The sequence below is a fragment of the Myxocyprinus asiaticus genome, chromosome 43, assembly GCF_019703515.2.
Source record: "Myxocyprinus asiaticus isolate MX2 ecotype Aquarium Trade chromosome 43, UBuf_Myxa_2, whole genome shotgun sequence".
Classification (NCBI taxonomy): Eukaryota; Metazoa; Chordata; class Actinopteri; order Cypriniformes; family Catostomidae; genus Myxocyprinus; species Myxocyprinus asiaticus.
The window spans coordinates 25,769,345-25,786,621 of NC_059386.1; the positions used below are offsets into that span (position 1 = coordinate 25,769,345).

The 17,277-nt window shown below is 38.9% G+C and overlaps 1 protein-coding gene across 3 annotated transcripts; it reads right to left on the reverse strand.

Moving 5' to 3' along the window:
• Positions 1-60: 60 nt before the first annotated feature.
• prdm15 (PR domain containing 15) lies at positions 61-17,122 on the reverse strand. 3 transcript variants are annotated; one of them, XM_051685168.1, is made up of 24 exons: positions 17,067-17,122; positions 16,280-16,319; positions 15,982-16,075; positions 14,668-14,821; positions 13,114-13,266; positions 12,686-12,788; positions 12,309-12,593; positions 11,415-11,568; positions 11,161-11,279; positions 10,632-10,726; positions 9,879-9,966; positions 9,344-9,511; positions 8,074-8,168; positions 7,739-7,870; positions 7,504-7,647; positions 6,585-6,748; positions 6,388-6,467; positions 5,984-6,103; positions 4,297-4,428; positions 4,009-4,092; positions 3,729-3,919; positions 3,544-3,624; positions 1,799-2,002; positions 61-1,666 (listed from the first exon to the last, which is right to left on the reverse strand). In XM_051685168.1, exons 2-24 carry the CDS (start codon positions 16,308-16,310, stop codon positions 1,112-1,114), a joined length of 3,426 nt encoding a protein of 1,141 aa, XP_051541128.1. In that variant the 5' UTR covers positions 16,311-16,319; positions 17,067-17,122; the 3' UTR covers positions 61-1,111. The 3 variants fall into 3 exon arrangements, with proteins under 3 accessions (XP_051541128.1, XP_051541129.1, XP_051541131.1); XM_051685169.1 differs by lacking the exon at positions 17,067-17,122 and having other exon boundaries at positions 3,744-3,919; positions 16,280-16,403; XM_051685171.1 differs by lacking the exons at positions 12,686-12,788; positions 14,668-14,821; positions 15,982-16,075; positions 16,280-16,319; positions 17,067-17,122 and having other exon boundaries at positions 13,114-13,259.
• Between the last annotated feature and the right edge of the window lie 155 nt (positions 17,123-17,277).

Consider the following 17,277-nt stretch of genomic DNA (forward strand, 5'->3'; position numbering starts at 1 on the left):
CACAATGCGTGTTTTTTTAGTTTAAAATTGACTATTTAAGTTGATTGAATGACACACATCTAATCCAAGCCCATGCATGCTTTATTTTAAATGACATAAAAAAAAAATATATAAAATATTTTCAGCTAGCACTTACAATACAATCTACCCATTTATTACATTTCTATCTATTCATAATTTTGTATCTTTATGTAAAATGAAATTATCATTCTGCAGGAAGTACAGAATGACATCAAAAAACAAATATCATTGTAGTCCTTTGTTTTAAAAACTAAAGTCTCTTGGTTAATTGTACCATAAATTGCTGAGGAGTACATGCATTTTATAGTAAATAAGGCAATCATAAAACAATCTCCTAATTTGGCTTGTTCAAATGTGACATACCATTTCATTGTCCTTGATCACAGCTGAATTTAATTAATGCTACCACTTACATTTCATCATAATCAGACATTTCATGCATTCAATAACTTTGTAAAAAAATATAATTTTTCTTAAAAAAAAAAAAAAAAAAAAAAAAGATGAAAAAAACATGATTACATCCAGAATCTCTAGGTTTGTAACATTTCCAGTTTTTTGACAGAAACTGTCCACTGGTTTTTCAAACAAAAGACATAATAGTGGGAGAAAAGGAGGATACTTGTGCTGCACTTTAAAAAAACGCCTTACACCTACAGTCGTATTTCGAACGAGTGGTTGCACAACACTGAAGTGCCTCTTTTAGTGACAAAAACCACCTTGCATGTACCTTTTAACACGAGTGACAGAAAAGTGATAGTTTAGCCAAAAATTAAAATTCCGCCAAGATTTACTCACCCTTATTTTGTTCCAAATCCACATGACATTCTTCTACCACTGAACACAAAATGAGATGGCAGGTACAATGTTCACTGCAGCTTTTTTTTCCATTCATTGAAAGTGAATGGTGACTGAGGCTAATATTCTGCCTAACAGCTTACGTGTTCTACAGAAGAAAGAAAGTCATACTGGTTTGGAACAACATGGGGGGTGAGTAAACAATGACAGAACTTTCATTTTTGGGTGAACAATCCTTTAAATCAACTAACAAAACTGTACATTAATTATAAATTGCATCTGATACAAGGTTTTCTCAGTAGCTGAACATCTGGGGAGCTGCAGTGGTCTGTTGCTGGGGAGGTCCAGTGACTTGTGACTGGATCTGATGGCTCTGTTCTGCAATTGCTTGTGGCTGTTCCAGGGGTGCCTGGTGGGCTTGTAGGTCCGGATGGGCATCATCCATGGTGGTGGTGTGAGCACCATCGGCCGGGGCGACTGGCCTCCAGGTTACACCAGGCTGCTCTAGCTGATGGGAGAGCGGGTTGACAAAGGTGGTGAGGTTTATGAAATGTGCGACCGATTGTGGAGCTGTGGCCCCTGGGGGCCCCACTGCCTCTGGCTGGAGATCAGCTGGCCGGTTGTGCAGCATGGCTGAGCCGCTGACTGCATCAAAGGTCACAGTAAGTATGGAGCTGTCCAGTGTGAGGGGTCGATCGCTCGGGGTGAGGTGGCCGACGGCGACTGGCTGCAGGTTGGTGTACTGGGCTGGAGAGGGCGTGGTGATGGGGGTTACTGTAATGTTGGTCAAACTGACCGTGCTGGAGGGGGAAGGAGCTGGGGGGGCGTTGGGGTCAGCCAACACCACCACCTGTGTGCACATTTGACAGACAAGCTGTTATTCAATGCAATCGAATGAAGCCATGCTTTTCTGACTCATAAATGGTCATCATGTTGACTTTAAAGGGCAAAATGGCAAGAGATCATCACTGATGGAACAAACCTGCTGAATGCTCTGCACAGCAGAGCTGGTTTCATCTCCCACGGTGGCTGTGAACTCAGTGGCTTTGATGGTGAAGTCTGCATACTCATCTGAATCAGATGGCTCCGGCTCTTGAGGCAGGAGTTTTGTCTTTTTCTTGGCAGGACTGGAGTTCCGGTGGGTTTTTTCTGGAGCGAGAGTGTCTTTGTCCAGATTCACACTGGTCTGAACAGCATCAAGAATGACAACCAGAAACCAATGAAGGAAAAACATTAAAATGTGTGCACAAATGTTAAAAATGTTTCTTAAAGTGAGTCTCTCATGCTTTGTTACAAAAAACGGACCACTCACAGTCAATTCACAGACCATTTGAAATCATCAGTTCCAATCCGATTGACTGGCTTTCCTCAACTTCTGGGACTAAAGGCCCGAGTATACTTTGTTTTTCTGTTTCCGATCGGATCACGCCCGGTCGACCGCGTTGCCTTTCAAAGTATTCTCTTTTTACCATGAGCGAATACGAACGCATTCGACACATGCACACTACTTCATTGTTTTGTAATTCTCTTTTAGTACAGTCAATGACAGGCGCATGCAGGAATGTCTGCCAGAAAATGTAGGCCACGGAGCGATTAGCAACCCTGATTTTTCAATAAAAAATTACAATTCTCTCATCATTTAATCACCCTTATGCTATCTCAGATGTGTATTACTTTCTTTCCTCTGCTGAATACAAACTAAGATTTTTAGAAAAATATTTAAGCTCTTTTGGTCCATACAATGCAAGTGAAAGGGTAACACAATCTTTACACTTCAAAAAGCACATAAACGCAGCATAAAAGTTAATCCATAAGACTCCAGTGGTTAAATCTATACCTTCAGAAGCGATATAAGTGTGGGTGAGCAACAGATCAATATTTAAGTCCTTTTTTTTTACTGTAAATTCTCCTCCCTGCCCAGCAGGTGGCGATATGTGAAGAATGTGAAAGTGGAGATTTACAGTAAAAATGACTTAAATATTGATCTGATTCTCACCCACACATATCATATCGCTTCTGAAGATTTGGATTTAACCAATGCAGTGTTATGGATTACTTTTATGCTGCTTTTATGTGCTTTTGGAGCTTCAAAGTTTTGTTACCCATTCACTTGCATTGTATGGACCTACAGAACTGAGATATTCTTCTAAAAATCTTCATTTGCGTTCTGCAGAAGAAAGAAAGTCATGCACATCTGGGATAGCATGAGGGTGAGTAAATGATGAGAGAATTTTAATTTTTGAACTACTCCTCTAAGTGCAGGTTTTGTTTCTCAGTTTGTCTTGAAACAAAGTTGTGTTAACAAGGTACCCGGTTAATAAAAATAGCATTTTTGAGAACTAATCACTGGATATGCCAATGTTTTCAAAGTTAGTGGTATCAAATAGTTTTGTTTGAGGCATTTAATAGCATCTTAATCAGTATTATTTTAGAAAACTTTTGAATGTACTAAAAATCAGATCACAACAGTCTATTCTTATTTTCTATGATTATTTTGGTGTTTTCTGTACAAAATTTCCATGGAGACAGCCACGCTATTATTTGAATTAGATAACCCCGCCCCTAAACAGCACATAAAAACATAAACTGTGGTTGGAACTTTAAATGTAAATCAGATGGTCTCTTCCTGTTTAAGTGGACGGATCTAGGCCAGAATAAACTATATGAGGACCAGAATTTATGCCACAAGTCAAAAGTAATGCAACGCGAGACTATTAAAACACAAACCTGTGTGATATTGATTGTGGAGGCGTCAATTGTAGATGGTTCCTGAAGATCATTAAGCTCGTCCAATGTCACGGTCACAATCTGTAGAGTGGTCACATGAAGCTTAGACCACTGTGTTTCCATAAAGTGGTGTGACTATAAAGCATTCTACCATGAGTGTGTGTGTGTGTGGTTGTTTTGCTGACCTGCCCACCCCTCACCTCAGGGTGTTTGCGGCGAATGTGGCGGTTCATGGAGGCACGGGTGGAGACTTTGGTGCCGCACAGGTGGCAGCTTTGAGCCTCCACCTTCTCATGAGTCAACTGCATGTGTTTCTGCAGCATATACTGAGTCACATACTTCTTATCACAGACTGAGCAAGAAAATGTCTTTCCCACTGTAGAGAGACAGCAGAGACTTAACATTAGACTCTTTTATTCAAATGAAACCAAACTCTTTGTTGCATTTCTGTGAAGTGAGAAATACCTGTATGAATAAGCTTGTGTGTCTCCATTGTGTTTCGCTCACTAAAGGTCTTTCCACACAATTCACACATAAAGTCCTTTGTACCTGGAGGAATATGTGTAAATCTCTTACAGAATATTCTTACTATCCTCACTAGAGCTGTGCATTATGTATGCTATGTAAATTGAATATTACATGCATATTGTTTATTAAGCCAATTTACATATTTTGTTCAAATCTTTTGTAATATGCAACATTCTCAACATTATAGAGCATGTAAACATAATCACTGTTGTTTAAGGTCCTCACCTGTGTGTCTTTTGTAATGTTTCAGCATATTGACTTTCTGGGCAAACTTGCGGTTACACTCTTTACATTCATATTCTTTAATTCCCTTATGCAGCTTCATATGATGTCGTAGGGCGTGTTTTGTCTTCATGCCTGGGAAATATAGATAGATACACACATGTATCCATCATTTTAAAGAAATATTTTGGGTTCAATAAAAGTTAAGCTCAATTGACAACATTTGCGGCATAAAAAATAATTTCAACCTTTTCTTAAAAAAAAAAAAAGCAGAAATCAAGGTTACAATGAGGTACTTACAATGGAAGTGAATGGGGCCAATTTTTGGAGGGATTAAAAAGGCGGAAATGTGAAGCTTATAACTTTATAAAAGCACTTACATTAATTCTTCTGTTAAAAGTCATGTATTATATGAGCTGTAAAATGTCAAGTTTAAATCTTGGTTTTTTTAGGGGCCTGGGTAGCTCAGTGGTAAAGATGCTGGCTACCACCCCTGGAGTTCGCTAGTTCGCTAGAATCCCAGGGCGTGCTGAGTGACTCCAGCCAGGTCTCCTAAGCAACCAAATTGGCCCGGTTTCTAGGGAGGGTAGAGTCACATGGGGTAACCTCCTCATGGTCGCTATAATTCGTGCAGTGCGTGGCGAGTTGAGCGTGGATGTCGCGGCGGATGGCGTGAAGCCTCCACACGCGCTATGTCTCCGTGGCAACGTGCTCAACAAACCACGTGATAAGATGCGCGGGTTGATGGTCTCAGACGCGGAGGCAGCTGGGATTCGTCCCCCGCCACCCGGATTGAGACGAATCACTACGTGACCACGAGGACTTAAAAGCACATTGGGAATTGGGTATTCCAAATTGGGAGAAAATAGAAAGTGGGTATCACTATCAAACAACATAGTAACGCCACAAATTATTGTCTCTGTTTATCTACTTTGTATATAAGCACAAATGTTAAACAGATAGTCCTTACACATTCTGTTTCTAAGCCTCATTATCTTCTTATGCCCTTTACTGTCAGTAAAGATCATCAACCATTATGTCACTTCCTCTGAATGTGCCCTAACGGTCCCCACCACCCGTTGCTTCTCCACAGGCCCAAAGAGCATGAAACGCGAGGAGCTTGAAGCCAACGGAGAGGAGGCATCCAAGTACAGGAAGGAGCCTTCGGCATGTCCCGTCTGTAGCAAGGTGAGGTTCTAGCCTAAGGGACTTGCCAGTTTGGTGTTGATGATCAGTGCATTCCACAAGCCACGTGATGAGATGCGCGGGTTGATGGTCTCAGACGCCTCTGCCACCCGGACTGAGGCGAATCACTACGTGAATCACTTGTTTTAGGGTTTATGGCATTATGTTGTCATGGCAATGAAGTTGTAAAATTGGATTTAACTTTATACAGTAAAGGTTAGCAAGTGATTATATCACACTAAAATCACGTTAACACACATATTGTTTACATCTTGTAGCTATACTATTGAAACATTGAGTATTTTAACGTTTATAGATTGGCCCCGTTCACTTTCATTGAGCTTTACTTGTACTGAACCAAGAATATTAAACATTTTGGATTAAATCAAGTCTGTGAAAACAGTACTGACACAGAGAGCCCTTTGGATTGCTATGCGGTTTAAAGTGGATGGCAGTGTTGTTCCAAATTATCATGTGTGGTGTATGCAGAGAGATGTGTTTGAACCTTTCCCACACTCCGCACACAGAAAGTCTCGGACGTTGTCATGGACTCTCAGATGTTCTTTCAGCATATCTTTTCTGGCGAAGGACTTTCCACATTGATCACAGCCATGGCTCTTCACTCCTGCAGGGGACAAATGCCTTATTATCACCATTAAGAAAGCCTGAAGTAGTTATTTGCAACTCTAGTCAGCCATAACTAGTAATTAAATGACAATTAAGTGGTTATTTTCAAATTATTGTTTATTATTAACTGCTTATTATACAGTAAGTACTGAAAAATAACCTAGGTCAAGACTGCGCTAACACCATTTAGAACTGACCCAAAATTATACGAATATACTACTGAGAGTTACACCTTTTTCTAATTTTGAGCATGATATTTATTTTTCAACTAGAGTTCCTCACCTGTGTGGATGATTTTGTGCCTTTCCAAGTTCCCGATACTGTTGAAGATCCGTCCACACATTTCACATGGATGGATGTACCTGTGGAGAGAATAATGCTTGGCATCTAATGTTTTTCAAAGGCCACATCAAGTTATGATCTGCAAATATTCCTTTAAAAACAGAATACTCTGAAAGACTTTAGTGTGTCTGTCTTACTTCTGCACTGAAGGATCGACCAAGCGATCGCGATGGATGACCAGGTGAGCGTTGTACGTGGCTTTCAGAGCAAAACGGCGATTACACATAGTACAGTTGTAACCTTTTTCCTTATGCATGTCCATTATGTGTTTTAGATAGTCCCGACCCTTGGCAAACGTCACCTGGGAAATGGAGAGAAAATGAAAAAATGAATGATGGAAACAGGACAGCTGTAAGCACTCCAGCTATCTTACTTTATAGAGCTTACGGTGCGTTCACATTCGTAATTACCGTAATTACAAGTTTTCAAGTAGTAATAACCTCTCACATCATTTTAGACCTCGTTTTGTGACAAATTTTGGAATTGTAATTTCGACTTGTAGAGGTTTGAAATATTTGGAATTACGCTAAAGAGAAAATACAGTGAAGCCAAAGCACTCTTCGTTCACAATGCATGTTATAAGTGAACCGCTCTGAGGTCACCGAATTTCCCTACCTTTACGCCTCTCATCCACATTAGGACAGCTCTTTTCTGTTCCGAAAATGGAGAATTGCAAAAACGCTCTCCTTTTCTGCATTCTTTGGAAAACGATGATGTTAGAAAACAAAAACATTTCATGTGGATGTGGCCTGCATCATGATCATGAGCCTCAGACATGCCTGAAATATGTTTAGTAGTATACAGACGGTACAGAGTGCCGCCAATTCACTTTGAAGCATGCAGCGCATGCTGTATTTATTTAATTAAATATTTTATCTTAAATTTTTTATATAACAAATATTTATTTATAGATTTATTAATAATGTAATATAATTATTAAAAAAATGTAGTAAATTGCAGCAATCGTACAAGTTCATATAGCGATTTTGCGGTTATTTCGATTAATTGTGCACCCCCATAATTTGAAGATTCTTTACATGAAAACATTTCCCTTACCTGACACTTCTTGCAGCTGTATTTATGGTGTACTGGATCATTCTTTTCATCCTCTTCGTCCGAGCTCTCATCACTCTCTTCCATAGAGATGCCAATCTTCTTAATGAAGTCTTCTCTCTCCTGCTCATCCATTAAGGCGATGTCCTTAGAGGAACACATTTAGAACTCAGTTAGAGAACACCATCAGAAATCAATGAGTTTTGTTTATGTTAGTCAGCATGCTACAATTCCTCACCTTAAAGTGCACGTGGATGTGATCTCTCAGGACGTCAACACGGAAGAACTTGCGGCCGCAGATCTCACAGGTGTATTTCTTATCCCCGTGGGTTAATAAGTGTTTGTTCATGTTACTCCGACAGGAAAAAACCTAGAATGAAACAAGCGATGTAAGCCGGAACTTCCACTAGACTTCCGCAAGGCACTAAATTAGACATGTTGAAAATTAGCCTTCTCAGACAACAAGTATAATATATCTGAAAACCTAATTCAGTGATATCTGTCAGACAAAATGCTCAAGAATGCATTGATCATCAACACCAAACTGGCAAGTCCCTTAGGCTAGAACCTCACCTTGCTACAGACGGGACATGCCGAAGGCTCCTTCCTGTACTTGGATGCCTCCTCTCCGTTGGCTTCAAGCTCCTCGCGTTTCATGCTCTTTGGGCCTGTTGAGAAGCAACGGGTGGTGGGGACCATTAGGGCACGTTCAGAGAAAGTGACATAATGGTTGATGATCTTTACTTACAGTAAAGGGCATAAGAAGATAATGAGGCTTAGAAACACAGAACTCAAGGAGAGCAGATGTGTAAGGACTATCTGTTTAACATTTGTGCTTATTTACAAAGTAGATAAACGGAGACAATAATTTGTGGCGTTACTCACTAGTTTCTCCCAATTTGGAATACCCAATTCCCAATGCGCTCTAAGTCCTCGTGGTCACGTAGTGATTCGCCCCAATCCGGGTGGCGGAGGACGAATCCCAGCTGCCTCCGCGTCTGAGACCGTCAACCCGCGCATCTTATCACGTGGTTTGTTGAGCGCGTTGCCACGGAGATATAGCGTGTGTGGAGGCTTCACGCCATCCACCGCGGCATCCATGCTCAACTCACCACACGCCCCACCGAGAACGAACCACATTATAGTGACCACGAGGAGATTACCACATGTGACTCTACCCTCCCTAGCAACCAGGCCAATTTGGTTGCTTAGGAGACCTGGCTGGAGTCACTCAGCATGCCCTGGGATTCGAACTAGCGAACTCCAGGGGTGGTAGCCAGCATCTTTACCACTGAGCTACCCAGGCCCCCACCATTTTCACTTTTAATGATAGTCAGTGTTTTATGTACACTACCAATTTGTGTTTTATATGATTTATATGAGGAGAATAATTTATATGAAAATTTAAAGGGATGGTTCACCCAAAAATGAAAATTCTGTCATTATTTACTCACCCTTGTGTCATTCCAAACATGCATGACTTTCTTCAGTGAACAACAAAAGGAGAAATTCCAAAGAGTGTGGTGGTCGTTTTTTCCAGGCAATTTCAATAAATAGCTTTGAATAAGACTGATATCATATGACTTCAGAAGACTTTGAATATAACGCAAATGTCAAATGGACCATTTTATGCTACTTTATGGTGCTTTTGCATCCCTTTTGAAGCTTCAAAGTTTCATTCCCCGTTAATTGTAATTGCATGGAAAAGAGACCTGCACAATCTTTAGAATTTGTCCTTTTGTGTTAAAGTAGTCATTAAAGAGAGTTAATGATGACAGAATTGTAATTTTTAGTTGAACTATTTCTTTAAAGGTACATGCCAGCCATCATGTCAATAACTCACCAACAACATGCCGTCTCTGGTGGTCTTGCATGACGTCTTTTCGGTAAAACATCTTGTTGCAGATCTCACAGGCATAGAGTTTCTCTCCATGTTTCTTCTTGTGCTTGGACAAATTACTATTAGTGGAGAAAAATCTAGAGCATATCTCACACTGGAACGTCTTGTCATCTGCAACAAAAGCAGAACATACGAAAGAGATATTGGACATTGCTGTGATTTTGTTTATTTTATCAGCTTTTTTATTTATAAAACTTGCATTTTGTAAGATACTTCATCATGATGTTCTAAATGTGTCTAGTACAGTCCAAAAAATTTACAAAAACATGAGACTACAAATCTCTTATAAAGCTAATATAGATCCAATCCTTCATATATTAAAAAGTTTGAAGTAATTACCCATGAATCTACAATGCAGAAATTTACAATGAAACAGACTTAACAATTTAATTTATAAGGATTATTAAAACAGTTGTAATGCTGCTTTTTTAAGCAAAAAGGAAAGTGTTTGAATAAACCAATAAGAAGCTTTCTTTACCTGTCCTGCAGTTATGAAATTTTAAGGCATTTTCCACGCGGAAAGATTTCTCACAGGTCGAACATTTGTACCTATATTCTACATCAGGCTGAAAGAAAACACACAAACACTGACATGAATATGCATAGAGACACACATTAATGTAACAATGTATCTTGAGATTCTGAATATGTTATTAAAGGGATAATTCACCCCAAAATTAAAATTCTCTCATCATTTACTCACCCTCATGCCATCCCAGATGTGTATGACTTTTTCTTTTGCTGAATACAAACAAACATTTAGAAGAATATCTCAGCTCTGTAGGTCCATACAATGCAAGTGAATATCTATATGACTCCAGTGGTTAAATCCATGTCTTCAGAAGTAATATGATAGGTGTGGGTGAGTAAAAGATTAATATTTATGTCCTTTTTTATTATAAATCTCTTATAAAATGTATAGTACAAAAGGCACTTAAATATTGATCTGTTTCACACCCACACCTATCATATCACTTATGAAGACATGGATTTAACCACTGGATTCATATAGATATTCACTTGCATTGTATGGACCTACAGTGCTGAGATATTCTTCTAAAAAATATTTGTTTGTGTTCAGCAGAAGAAAGAAAGTCATACAAATCTGGGATGGCATGAAAGTGAGTAAATGATGAGAGAATTTTCATTTTTGGGTGAACTATCCCTTTAAGATGCAGTTCATCATTCACCATTGGTAACCATATGGTTATTAGGTAAAACTGTGCGGTACCTCATTCTTGCTGTGTTTGTATGAAATATGCTGTTTAAGACTCTCTTTTCGACTGAACATCTTGTCACACTCATCACACTTAAAACACTTGTCACCTGTAAATAAATATTAAAAGTAAACGATTTACAACCTTAATTGCATGGAAACACACAACAAAGATACTTTACAATACAAAATATTAGGGCATCATCGGGCAGGGATAGTTCACCCAAAAATGAAAATTCTGTCATAATTTATTCATCCTCATGTTGTTCCAAGCAGGTTTGACTTTTCTGCAGAATACAAAAAGAGCTTTTAGGCAAAATATTAGCCTCAGTCAACACTCACTTTCATTGTATCATTTTTCCATACAAAGTAAGTGAATGATGGCTGAGGCTATCACTCTGCCTAATATCTCCTTTTGTGTTCCATGGAAGAAAGAAAGTCATGCCGACTTGAAACAACAGGAGGGTGAGTATATGATGAAAGATTTTCATTTTTGGGTGGACTATCCATTTCATTTCTCGAGATGATGGGAGAGTACTGTTACCGTGGGAACGAACATGTCGGTTGAGGTTGCTGCTGTTCTGAAACACTTTATTGCAGAGGCAACACTGGTAAACTCTTTTATAATTGCCATGCCGTAGTATTTGCTTCCTCAAAACAGGTCTATCACCAGAGAGAAAAGGGCAGAGAAAGAATGGATTAGTATAACAAATCAATCAATCAACAAATTAAGTTAAATCGTGTGCTTTAAAAACACACAGGACGTGACATCAGTGTATCGGTTGCTTCTGTCCTTACTTCCCAGAGGAGATGGGGGAGCATGTCACCCGAGGCGTTTTGATTGACGGGCCGTCTCCATCAGCCATGAGTTCTTGGACATCCACTACAGGCAGGGGAACATCTGGAGCTCCAGTACTGAGAGACTGCTCACTGGACACTGCAACTGGAGCTTCTGAGAGATGGTAGGTGAAATATAAATCTTATAACTCATTTGAAATTATGACAGAAAACTATTTACATGGTCAGCAGTTTCATATGATTGGGATCAATCTTCTTCCACCAACCAGGGGTGAAAAAACTGGTCGGCTTCTTCGCCATCAAAAACAACTTGACTTTAATCAAAACTCAGAATGGTGCCAAAAACAAAACAGTAAACTGAGTAAATTCTAGAGACTGTTGTGTGTGAAAATCCCAGGAGATCAGCAGTTACAGAAATACTCAAACCAGCCCGTCTGGCACCAACAATCATCCATGTGATTATCTAATCAGCTAATTGTGTGGCAACAGTGCATAAAATCATGCAGATACGGGTATTTCTGTAACTGCTGATCTCCTGGGATTTTCACACACAACAGTCTCTAGAATTTACTCAGTTTACTGTTTTGTTTTTGGCACCATTCGGAGTAAATTCTAGAGACTGTTGTGAGTGAAAATCCCAGGAGAGTAGCAGCTACAGAAAAACTCAAACCAGCCCGTCTGGCACCAACAATCATGCCACGGTCGAAATTACTGAGATAAAATTTTTCCCCATTCTGATGGTTGATGTGAACATTAACTGAAGCTCCTGACCCGTATCTGCATGATTTTATGCATTGCACTGCTGCCTCATGATTGGCTGATTAGATAATCGCATGAATAAGTAGGTGTACAGGTGTTCCTAATAAACTTCCTAACAAAATACTTGACTTGCACCTTGACTGACATCAGCTACTCCACTTGGAGCATGTTTCTGTGTTCTTGTTCGCCGTGGCCTGCCTTGTTTTTTGACTGGCTCTGGTGGGGTGGGGGCACTGCTGGGGGTCTTGCCCAGGGATGTGGCCCCTGACACCTGCTGGACAGGTGAGTCTGTGGTGGGTGCTGTGGTGATCTTAACCGGCTGAATCTGACAGAGAATCTGGTCTGGAACAGGAAGGGTCTCTGGAGGAACGGTTGGGACCCCCTTCACTGGAGGGACTCCGGGTTTGCTGGAAGCCATTTCTGAGAAGGTGATAGGGTGAATTAAGTACTATTTATTTCATACAGTAGTCACTGTAACAGAACCTTTATGTGGTCACAATGTTTGTGAATACCTGGTGGAGGTGGGAGTACAGGTGGCCTAAGAACAGGCCGATTAATTTTTTTAGCATAAAAAGCTCCATACCAGACCCTCAATTCTGTTCCAGGCATCACATCCTGAGATACAGGAAAGTAATAATAACTGGTTTAAATTCATAGTGTAACGTTGCATAACATAATATAATATAATGGATATTTGTTAGCCTCAGTAATCATTACATTTTTATTGTATGGAAAAAGATGCAATGAAAGTGAGAGGTGACTTAGGCTGCCATTCCAATATCTCCATTTGAGTTCCATAAATAAAGCAAGGTTTTAGATTTGGAACAACATGAAAATGAGATAATGTTGACAGAAATTTATTTTTTTGTTGAAGTCTCCAAAAATGACCAAATGCTTTTTGGGGCCACTGTAGATAAAAGCAATAACAGTATCAAAGCACCTGTGTTGTGTTGAAGTACACATCATCATCTTGCTGGTAGGCCGTCAGATTCTGGTGTTTGTGGTCTGTGGCAGGTCGAACCAACATCATCCAGTTACAGTCATCTTCATTGGATGTGTCAAAACACACCACTGACCCATCTTTCTGGAATATCTATCAAACACAACACAGAAAAATGTCAATTAAAGCCCCAGTAGGTCAGAGGCCTGTCTCACAAAGCCAGTTTCAGTGTAAGTTTGAGTTTGGTTTGAGCAGTCACCGGTTTTTACCAATGTTCATCGCCATAGTCACTTGCATACTGGTAGTAACTTTGAATGGGCCCAATCAGTAAACGTTAAAATACAATTTCAAAAGTATAGCAAAAAGACGTAAACAATATGATTTTAGTATGATAAAATCGCTTTCTAACCTTTTCTGTGTAAAGTTATAGCCAATTTTACAGCTTTGTTGGCATGACAATGTATTGTCAACAAACCCTAAAATGACGAAAAATTTGACGATTTAAACAACTTTACAGCTCAAATAACACACAAGATTTAACAGAAGTATTAATGTAAGTGCTTTTATAAAATTATAAGTTTCACATTTCTGCATTTAAACCCTCCAAAAATTGGCCACATTCACTTCCATTGTAAGTGCCTCATATGTTCGATTTTTGCTTTTTTTAAAGAAAAGGAAAGACGAGTCGAAATTATCTTGAAATCAACATTTTGCCTCAAATGCTGTCGATTGAGCTTAACTTGTATTGAACCCGGAGCATTCCTTTAAGAGTTCATATATTAGGCCTATATATTAAACTATTATAAGTTTGTTTATAAGATTGTTTTTTATTGATTAGATCTTTTGAGCAGCATATTAAAAATGTAATATTTAGTTTCTTTGTATTTCTTTACGTACTAACTGTACCTGTATGCAGTTGCTGATGCTGAGAACATCGGGGAAAAAAACTGTTTGCAGAAGTGTTCATGATTCTTACACTTTAAAGACGCATTTATTGTGACGAGTCTTTCCACCTGAACAAATATTCTGGTTTAAATGATATTGTAGGTTATTACACAAAGTGACATGGCTTGCACTTCATTAATTATATTAGGCTTTTAATTTAAATGAATATAAAAGCTTTAACATTTAAAATAATATATACATTTGGTTAGCTTTTAAAATGAATGAGCTGCGTATTCTTATTGTGAACCTATATAAATTCAATTACACATTACATTCAGTAATTTTTTCCAGAAGTCACCTTAAACTTCTTCATAAAGCCTATTCATAATGATCTATTGATCTTCAGCTGAGAAGTAAATCACGCTGACCCTCTCCAAGCTTCACACATTGGTTGTTTGTGGCAAACGTCTCTTAGACTTAAATTAATGTGCATGCGCTTCAGGGATAAGAACGTTTATAGTGAGCATCTTGAGATCGCTGAACCCTGTCTAAACCGGTTTGGCTCTAAATGCTTTTGTCAATCTACAATTTACTCTGAAACTCTGAGTTTTTTCAACTAGCTTCATGAAACGGGCCTCAGATCTTGCAAATTGTAGTAGTAATGTTTACCTTTAAAGGAAACAGCCCATCATTTCTAAGGCTAGGCACCCTCTTGGCTTCAAAGGGGCCAAATCGAGTCCTCTTAACCAGTCGCTCAAGCACAAACACACCTTCTCTTCTCTCCCCAGCCGACCTGATCTCCAAGCTGTCTGGTAAAGATGACCTAGGACAAGGACATTGGTGATGTTCAGTAAAATGTTCAAATATATTTTTGTACTACAGTGGCAGTAAACAAAAAAGTAACTTGGCTGACTTTGTCTAAATGCAAAATTTACAAAGGCATTAAAAACAGTTATTTTGTGATAATAACTGGCCATACATTATTCCTTATGTATTAAATTAATTATTTATTAATATTAAAAGTCTAAGATGCTGAAAGAAATTCAAGCACCCTAAATTTAAAACTAAACTATTAAAGAGTGAATACTTCAAATTTAAAATACTTAAAAGTATATTAACATTTATCAGTTGTGTAAACTGGTTATACACTTGAAGGTTAGTTAAAAGATAGTTCACCCAAAAATGAACATTCTCTAATCATTTACTCAACCTCATGCCATCCCAGATGTGAATGCCTTTCTTTCTTCTGCAGAACACAAATATTTTTTAGAAGAGTATCTCAGCTCTGTAGGTCCTTTCAATGCAAGTGAATGGTGGCCAGAATTGTAAAGGTCCAAATAGCACATAAAGGCAGCATAAAAGTAATCCATAAGACTCCAGTGGTTAAATCCATATATTCAGAAGCGATATGATAGGCGTGGCTGAGAAACAGATCAATATTTAAGTCCTTTTTTGTACCATAAATTCTCCTCCCATATGCACAAAGAATGTGAACCACCAAAAACAAAAGAAGAATGTGAAAGTGAAAGTGGAGATTTATAGTAAAACAATAACTTAAATATTGATCTGTTTCTCAGCCACACCTATCATATCGCTTCTGAAGACATGGATTTAACCACTGGAGTCTTATGGATTACTTTTATGCTGCATTTAGGTGCTATTTGGACCTTTAAAATTCTGGCCACCATTCACTTGCATTGTATGGACCAACAGAGCTGAGATACTCTTCTAAAAATCTTTGTTTGTGTTCAGCAGAAGAAAGTCATACGCATCTGGGATAGCATGAGGGTGAGTAAATGATGAGCAAATTTTCATTTTTGTGTGAACTATCGCTTTATATTAGACCCAATGTTTGGCCTTATGTAAGACTTCTCCATTTGAAAAAATTGCACATATGGCCATCTAATGATGCAGTCAGCGCACTCAGGCAGTACCATGCCCCTCTCTCAGGGTATTTGGCCAAAAGCCCTCATCTACACTCACCGTGCCCGACTCAGAACAAATGAGTCCTTCACCGTGACGACGGGCCCCAGCTCAGGACACTCAGAGTCGTGGTACTGCCCGCAGTCCTCACACCCTGCACAAAGAAGAATGAATCGGAATATTCTGCCATGTTCTTAAATTTATCATGGACACTGCAGGATGGCTAGGCAATGAGCATTTAAGAAAATGTACATTTGTATGCATGTACTGATGCACATGTGTGAGCTTACTATAAACTGTAGAATAAGAAACTGTAAAAACTATAGATAAGCAGAGAGAAAATGTAAAGTATACTCACAAATAAACTCATCTGGCGTCTGCTCAGCCATTCTGAAAGCCTAGAAATGATGCATAACCTGTGTTTACTAGTTTTCACACCTGTAATAGAATTCTATTCACTCAGTTTGTGGTGTGCTTTGCTTATTACTACTATTTTGGAAGGGGAAAATTATTTAACAATAATCATTAATCACATATTGATTAATGATTCATATAAAAAATAAAAAATAAAATGTATGAGGAAACGGTTTTAAAAAAAACACATAAAATTCAGTCTTTATCATCCAGATACAAAAAACATTGGGAAATTACATTTCAGAAATATATATACACTCTTCCACTATAACTTTGTGTTCATTACTGTTAAGCAATAGAACACATTACAGTGCAAAAGATTTAGTTTTGTAAACAGCACGTCAATGCGCCCAAGATTCACACCACATCACGCTCTTTACTAACGCAAAACAGTCAGCTATGAGCGCAACAAATGCCTGTAAGCAGCCGGGGAAAGTGTACATCACGGTTCAATACGGAGAGAATCCGTGATTTGGGCAGATTTCAAACTGCAGCCGGGTTTTAACTCCGATCTCAGGCTGCTTTCAGCAATGCAAATGTAACAAAGAACAATTGGCATGGCGGATGGAATGGAGACACAGCGCTCACCTCAAGCCAGTGCGCGTTTAAATGCTCAAATCACTCCGCTGACACTTTTCATTGAAACTGCACCATTGAACCATTAGTATTTAGACATTTCGATCAATGCGTATGTGTAAAAATTGTGCACAAGTTCAGCATAAAGTGATTACCTGTTTTTCAAACGTCTACACATTTAGTGAATCCTGACTCCGGGTTTCAATCCGCTCCAGAAACCGCGCAGGACCGGAAATAGGACCCGTTTAGGGCATTATGGGAAGTGTAGTTTTTTTTTTCACAGATACGGCTGAATTGTGATTTTTCTCAACAAATATTGCGTATTTTAAAGCACAGATCATGGATATGGCTTTAAAAATGCATACC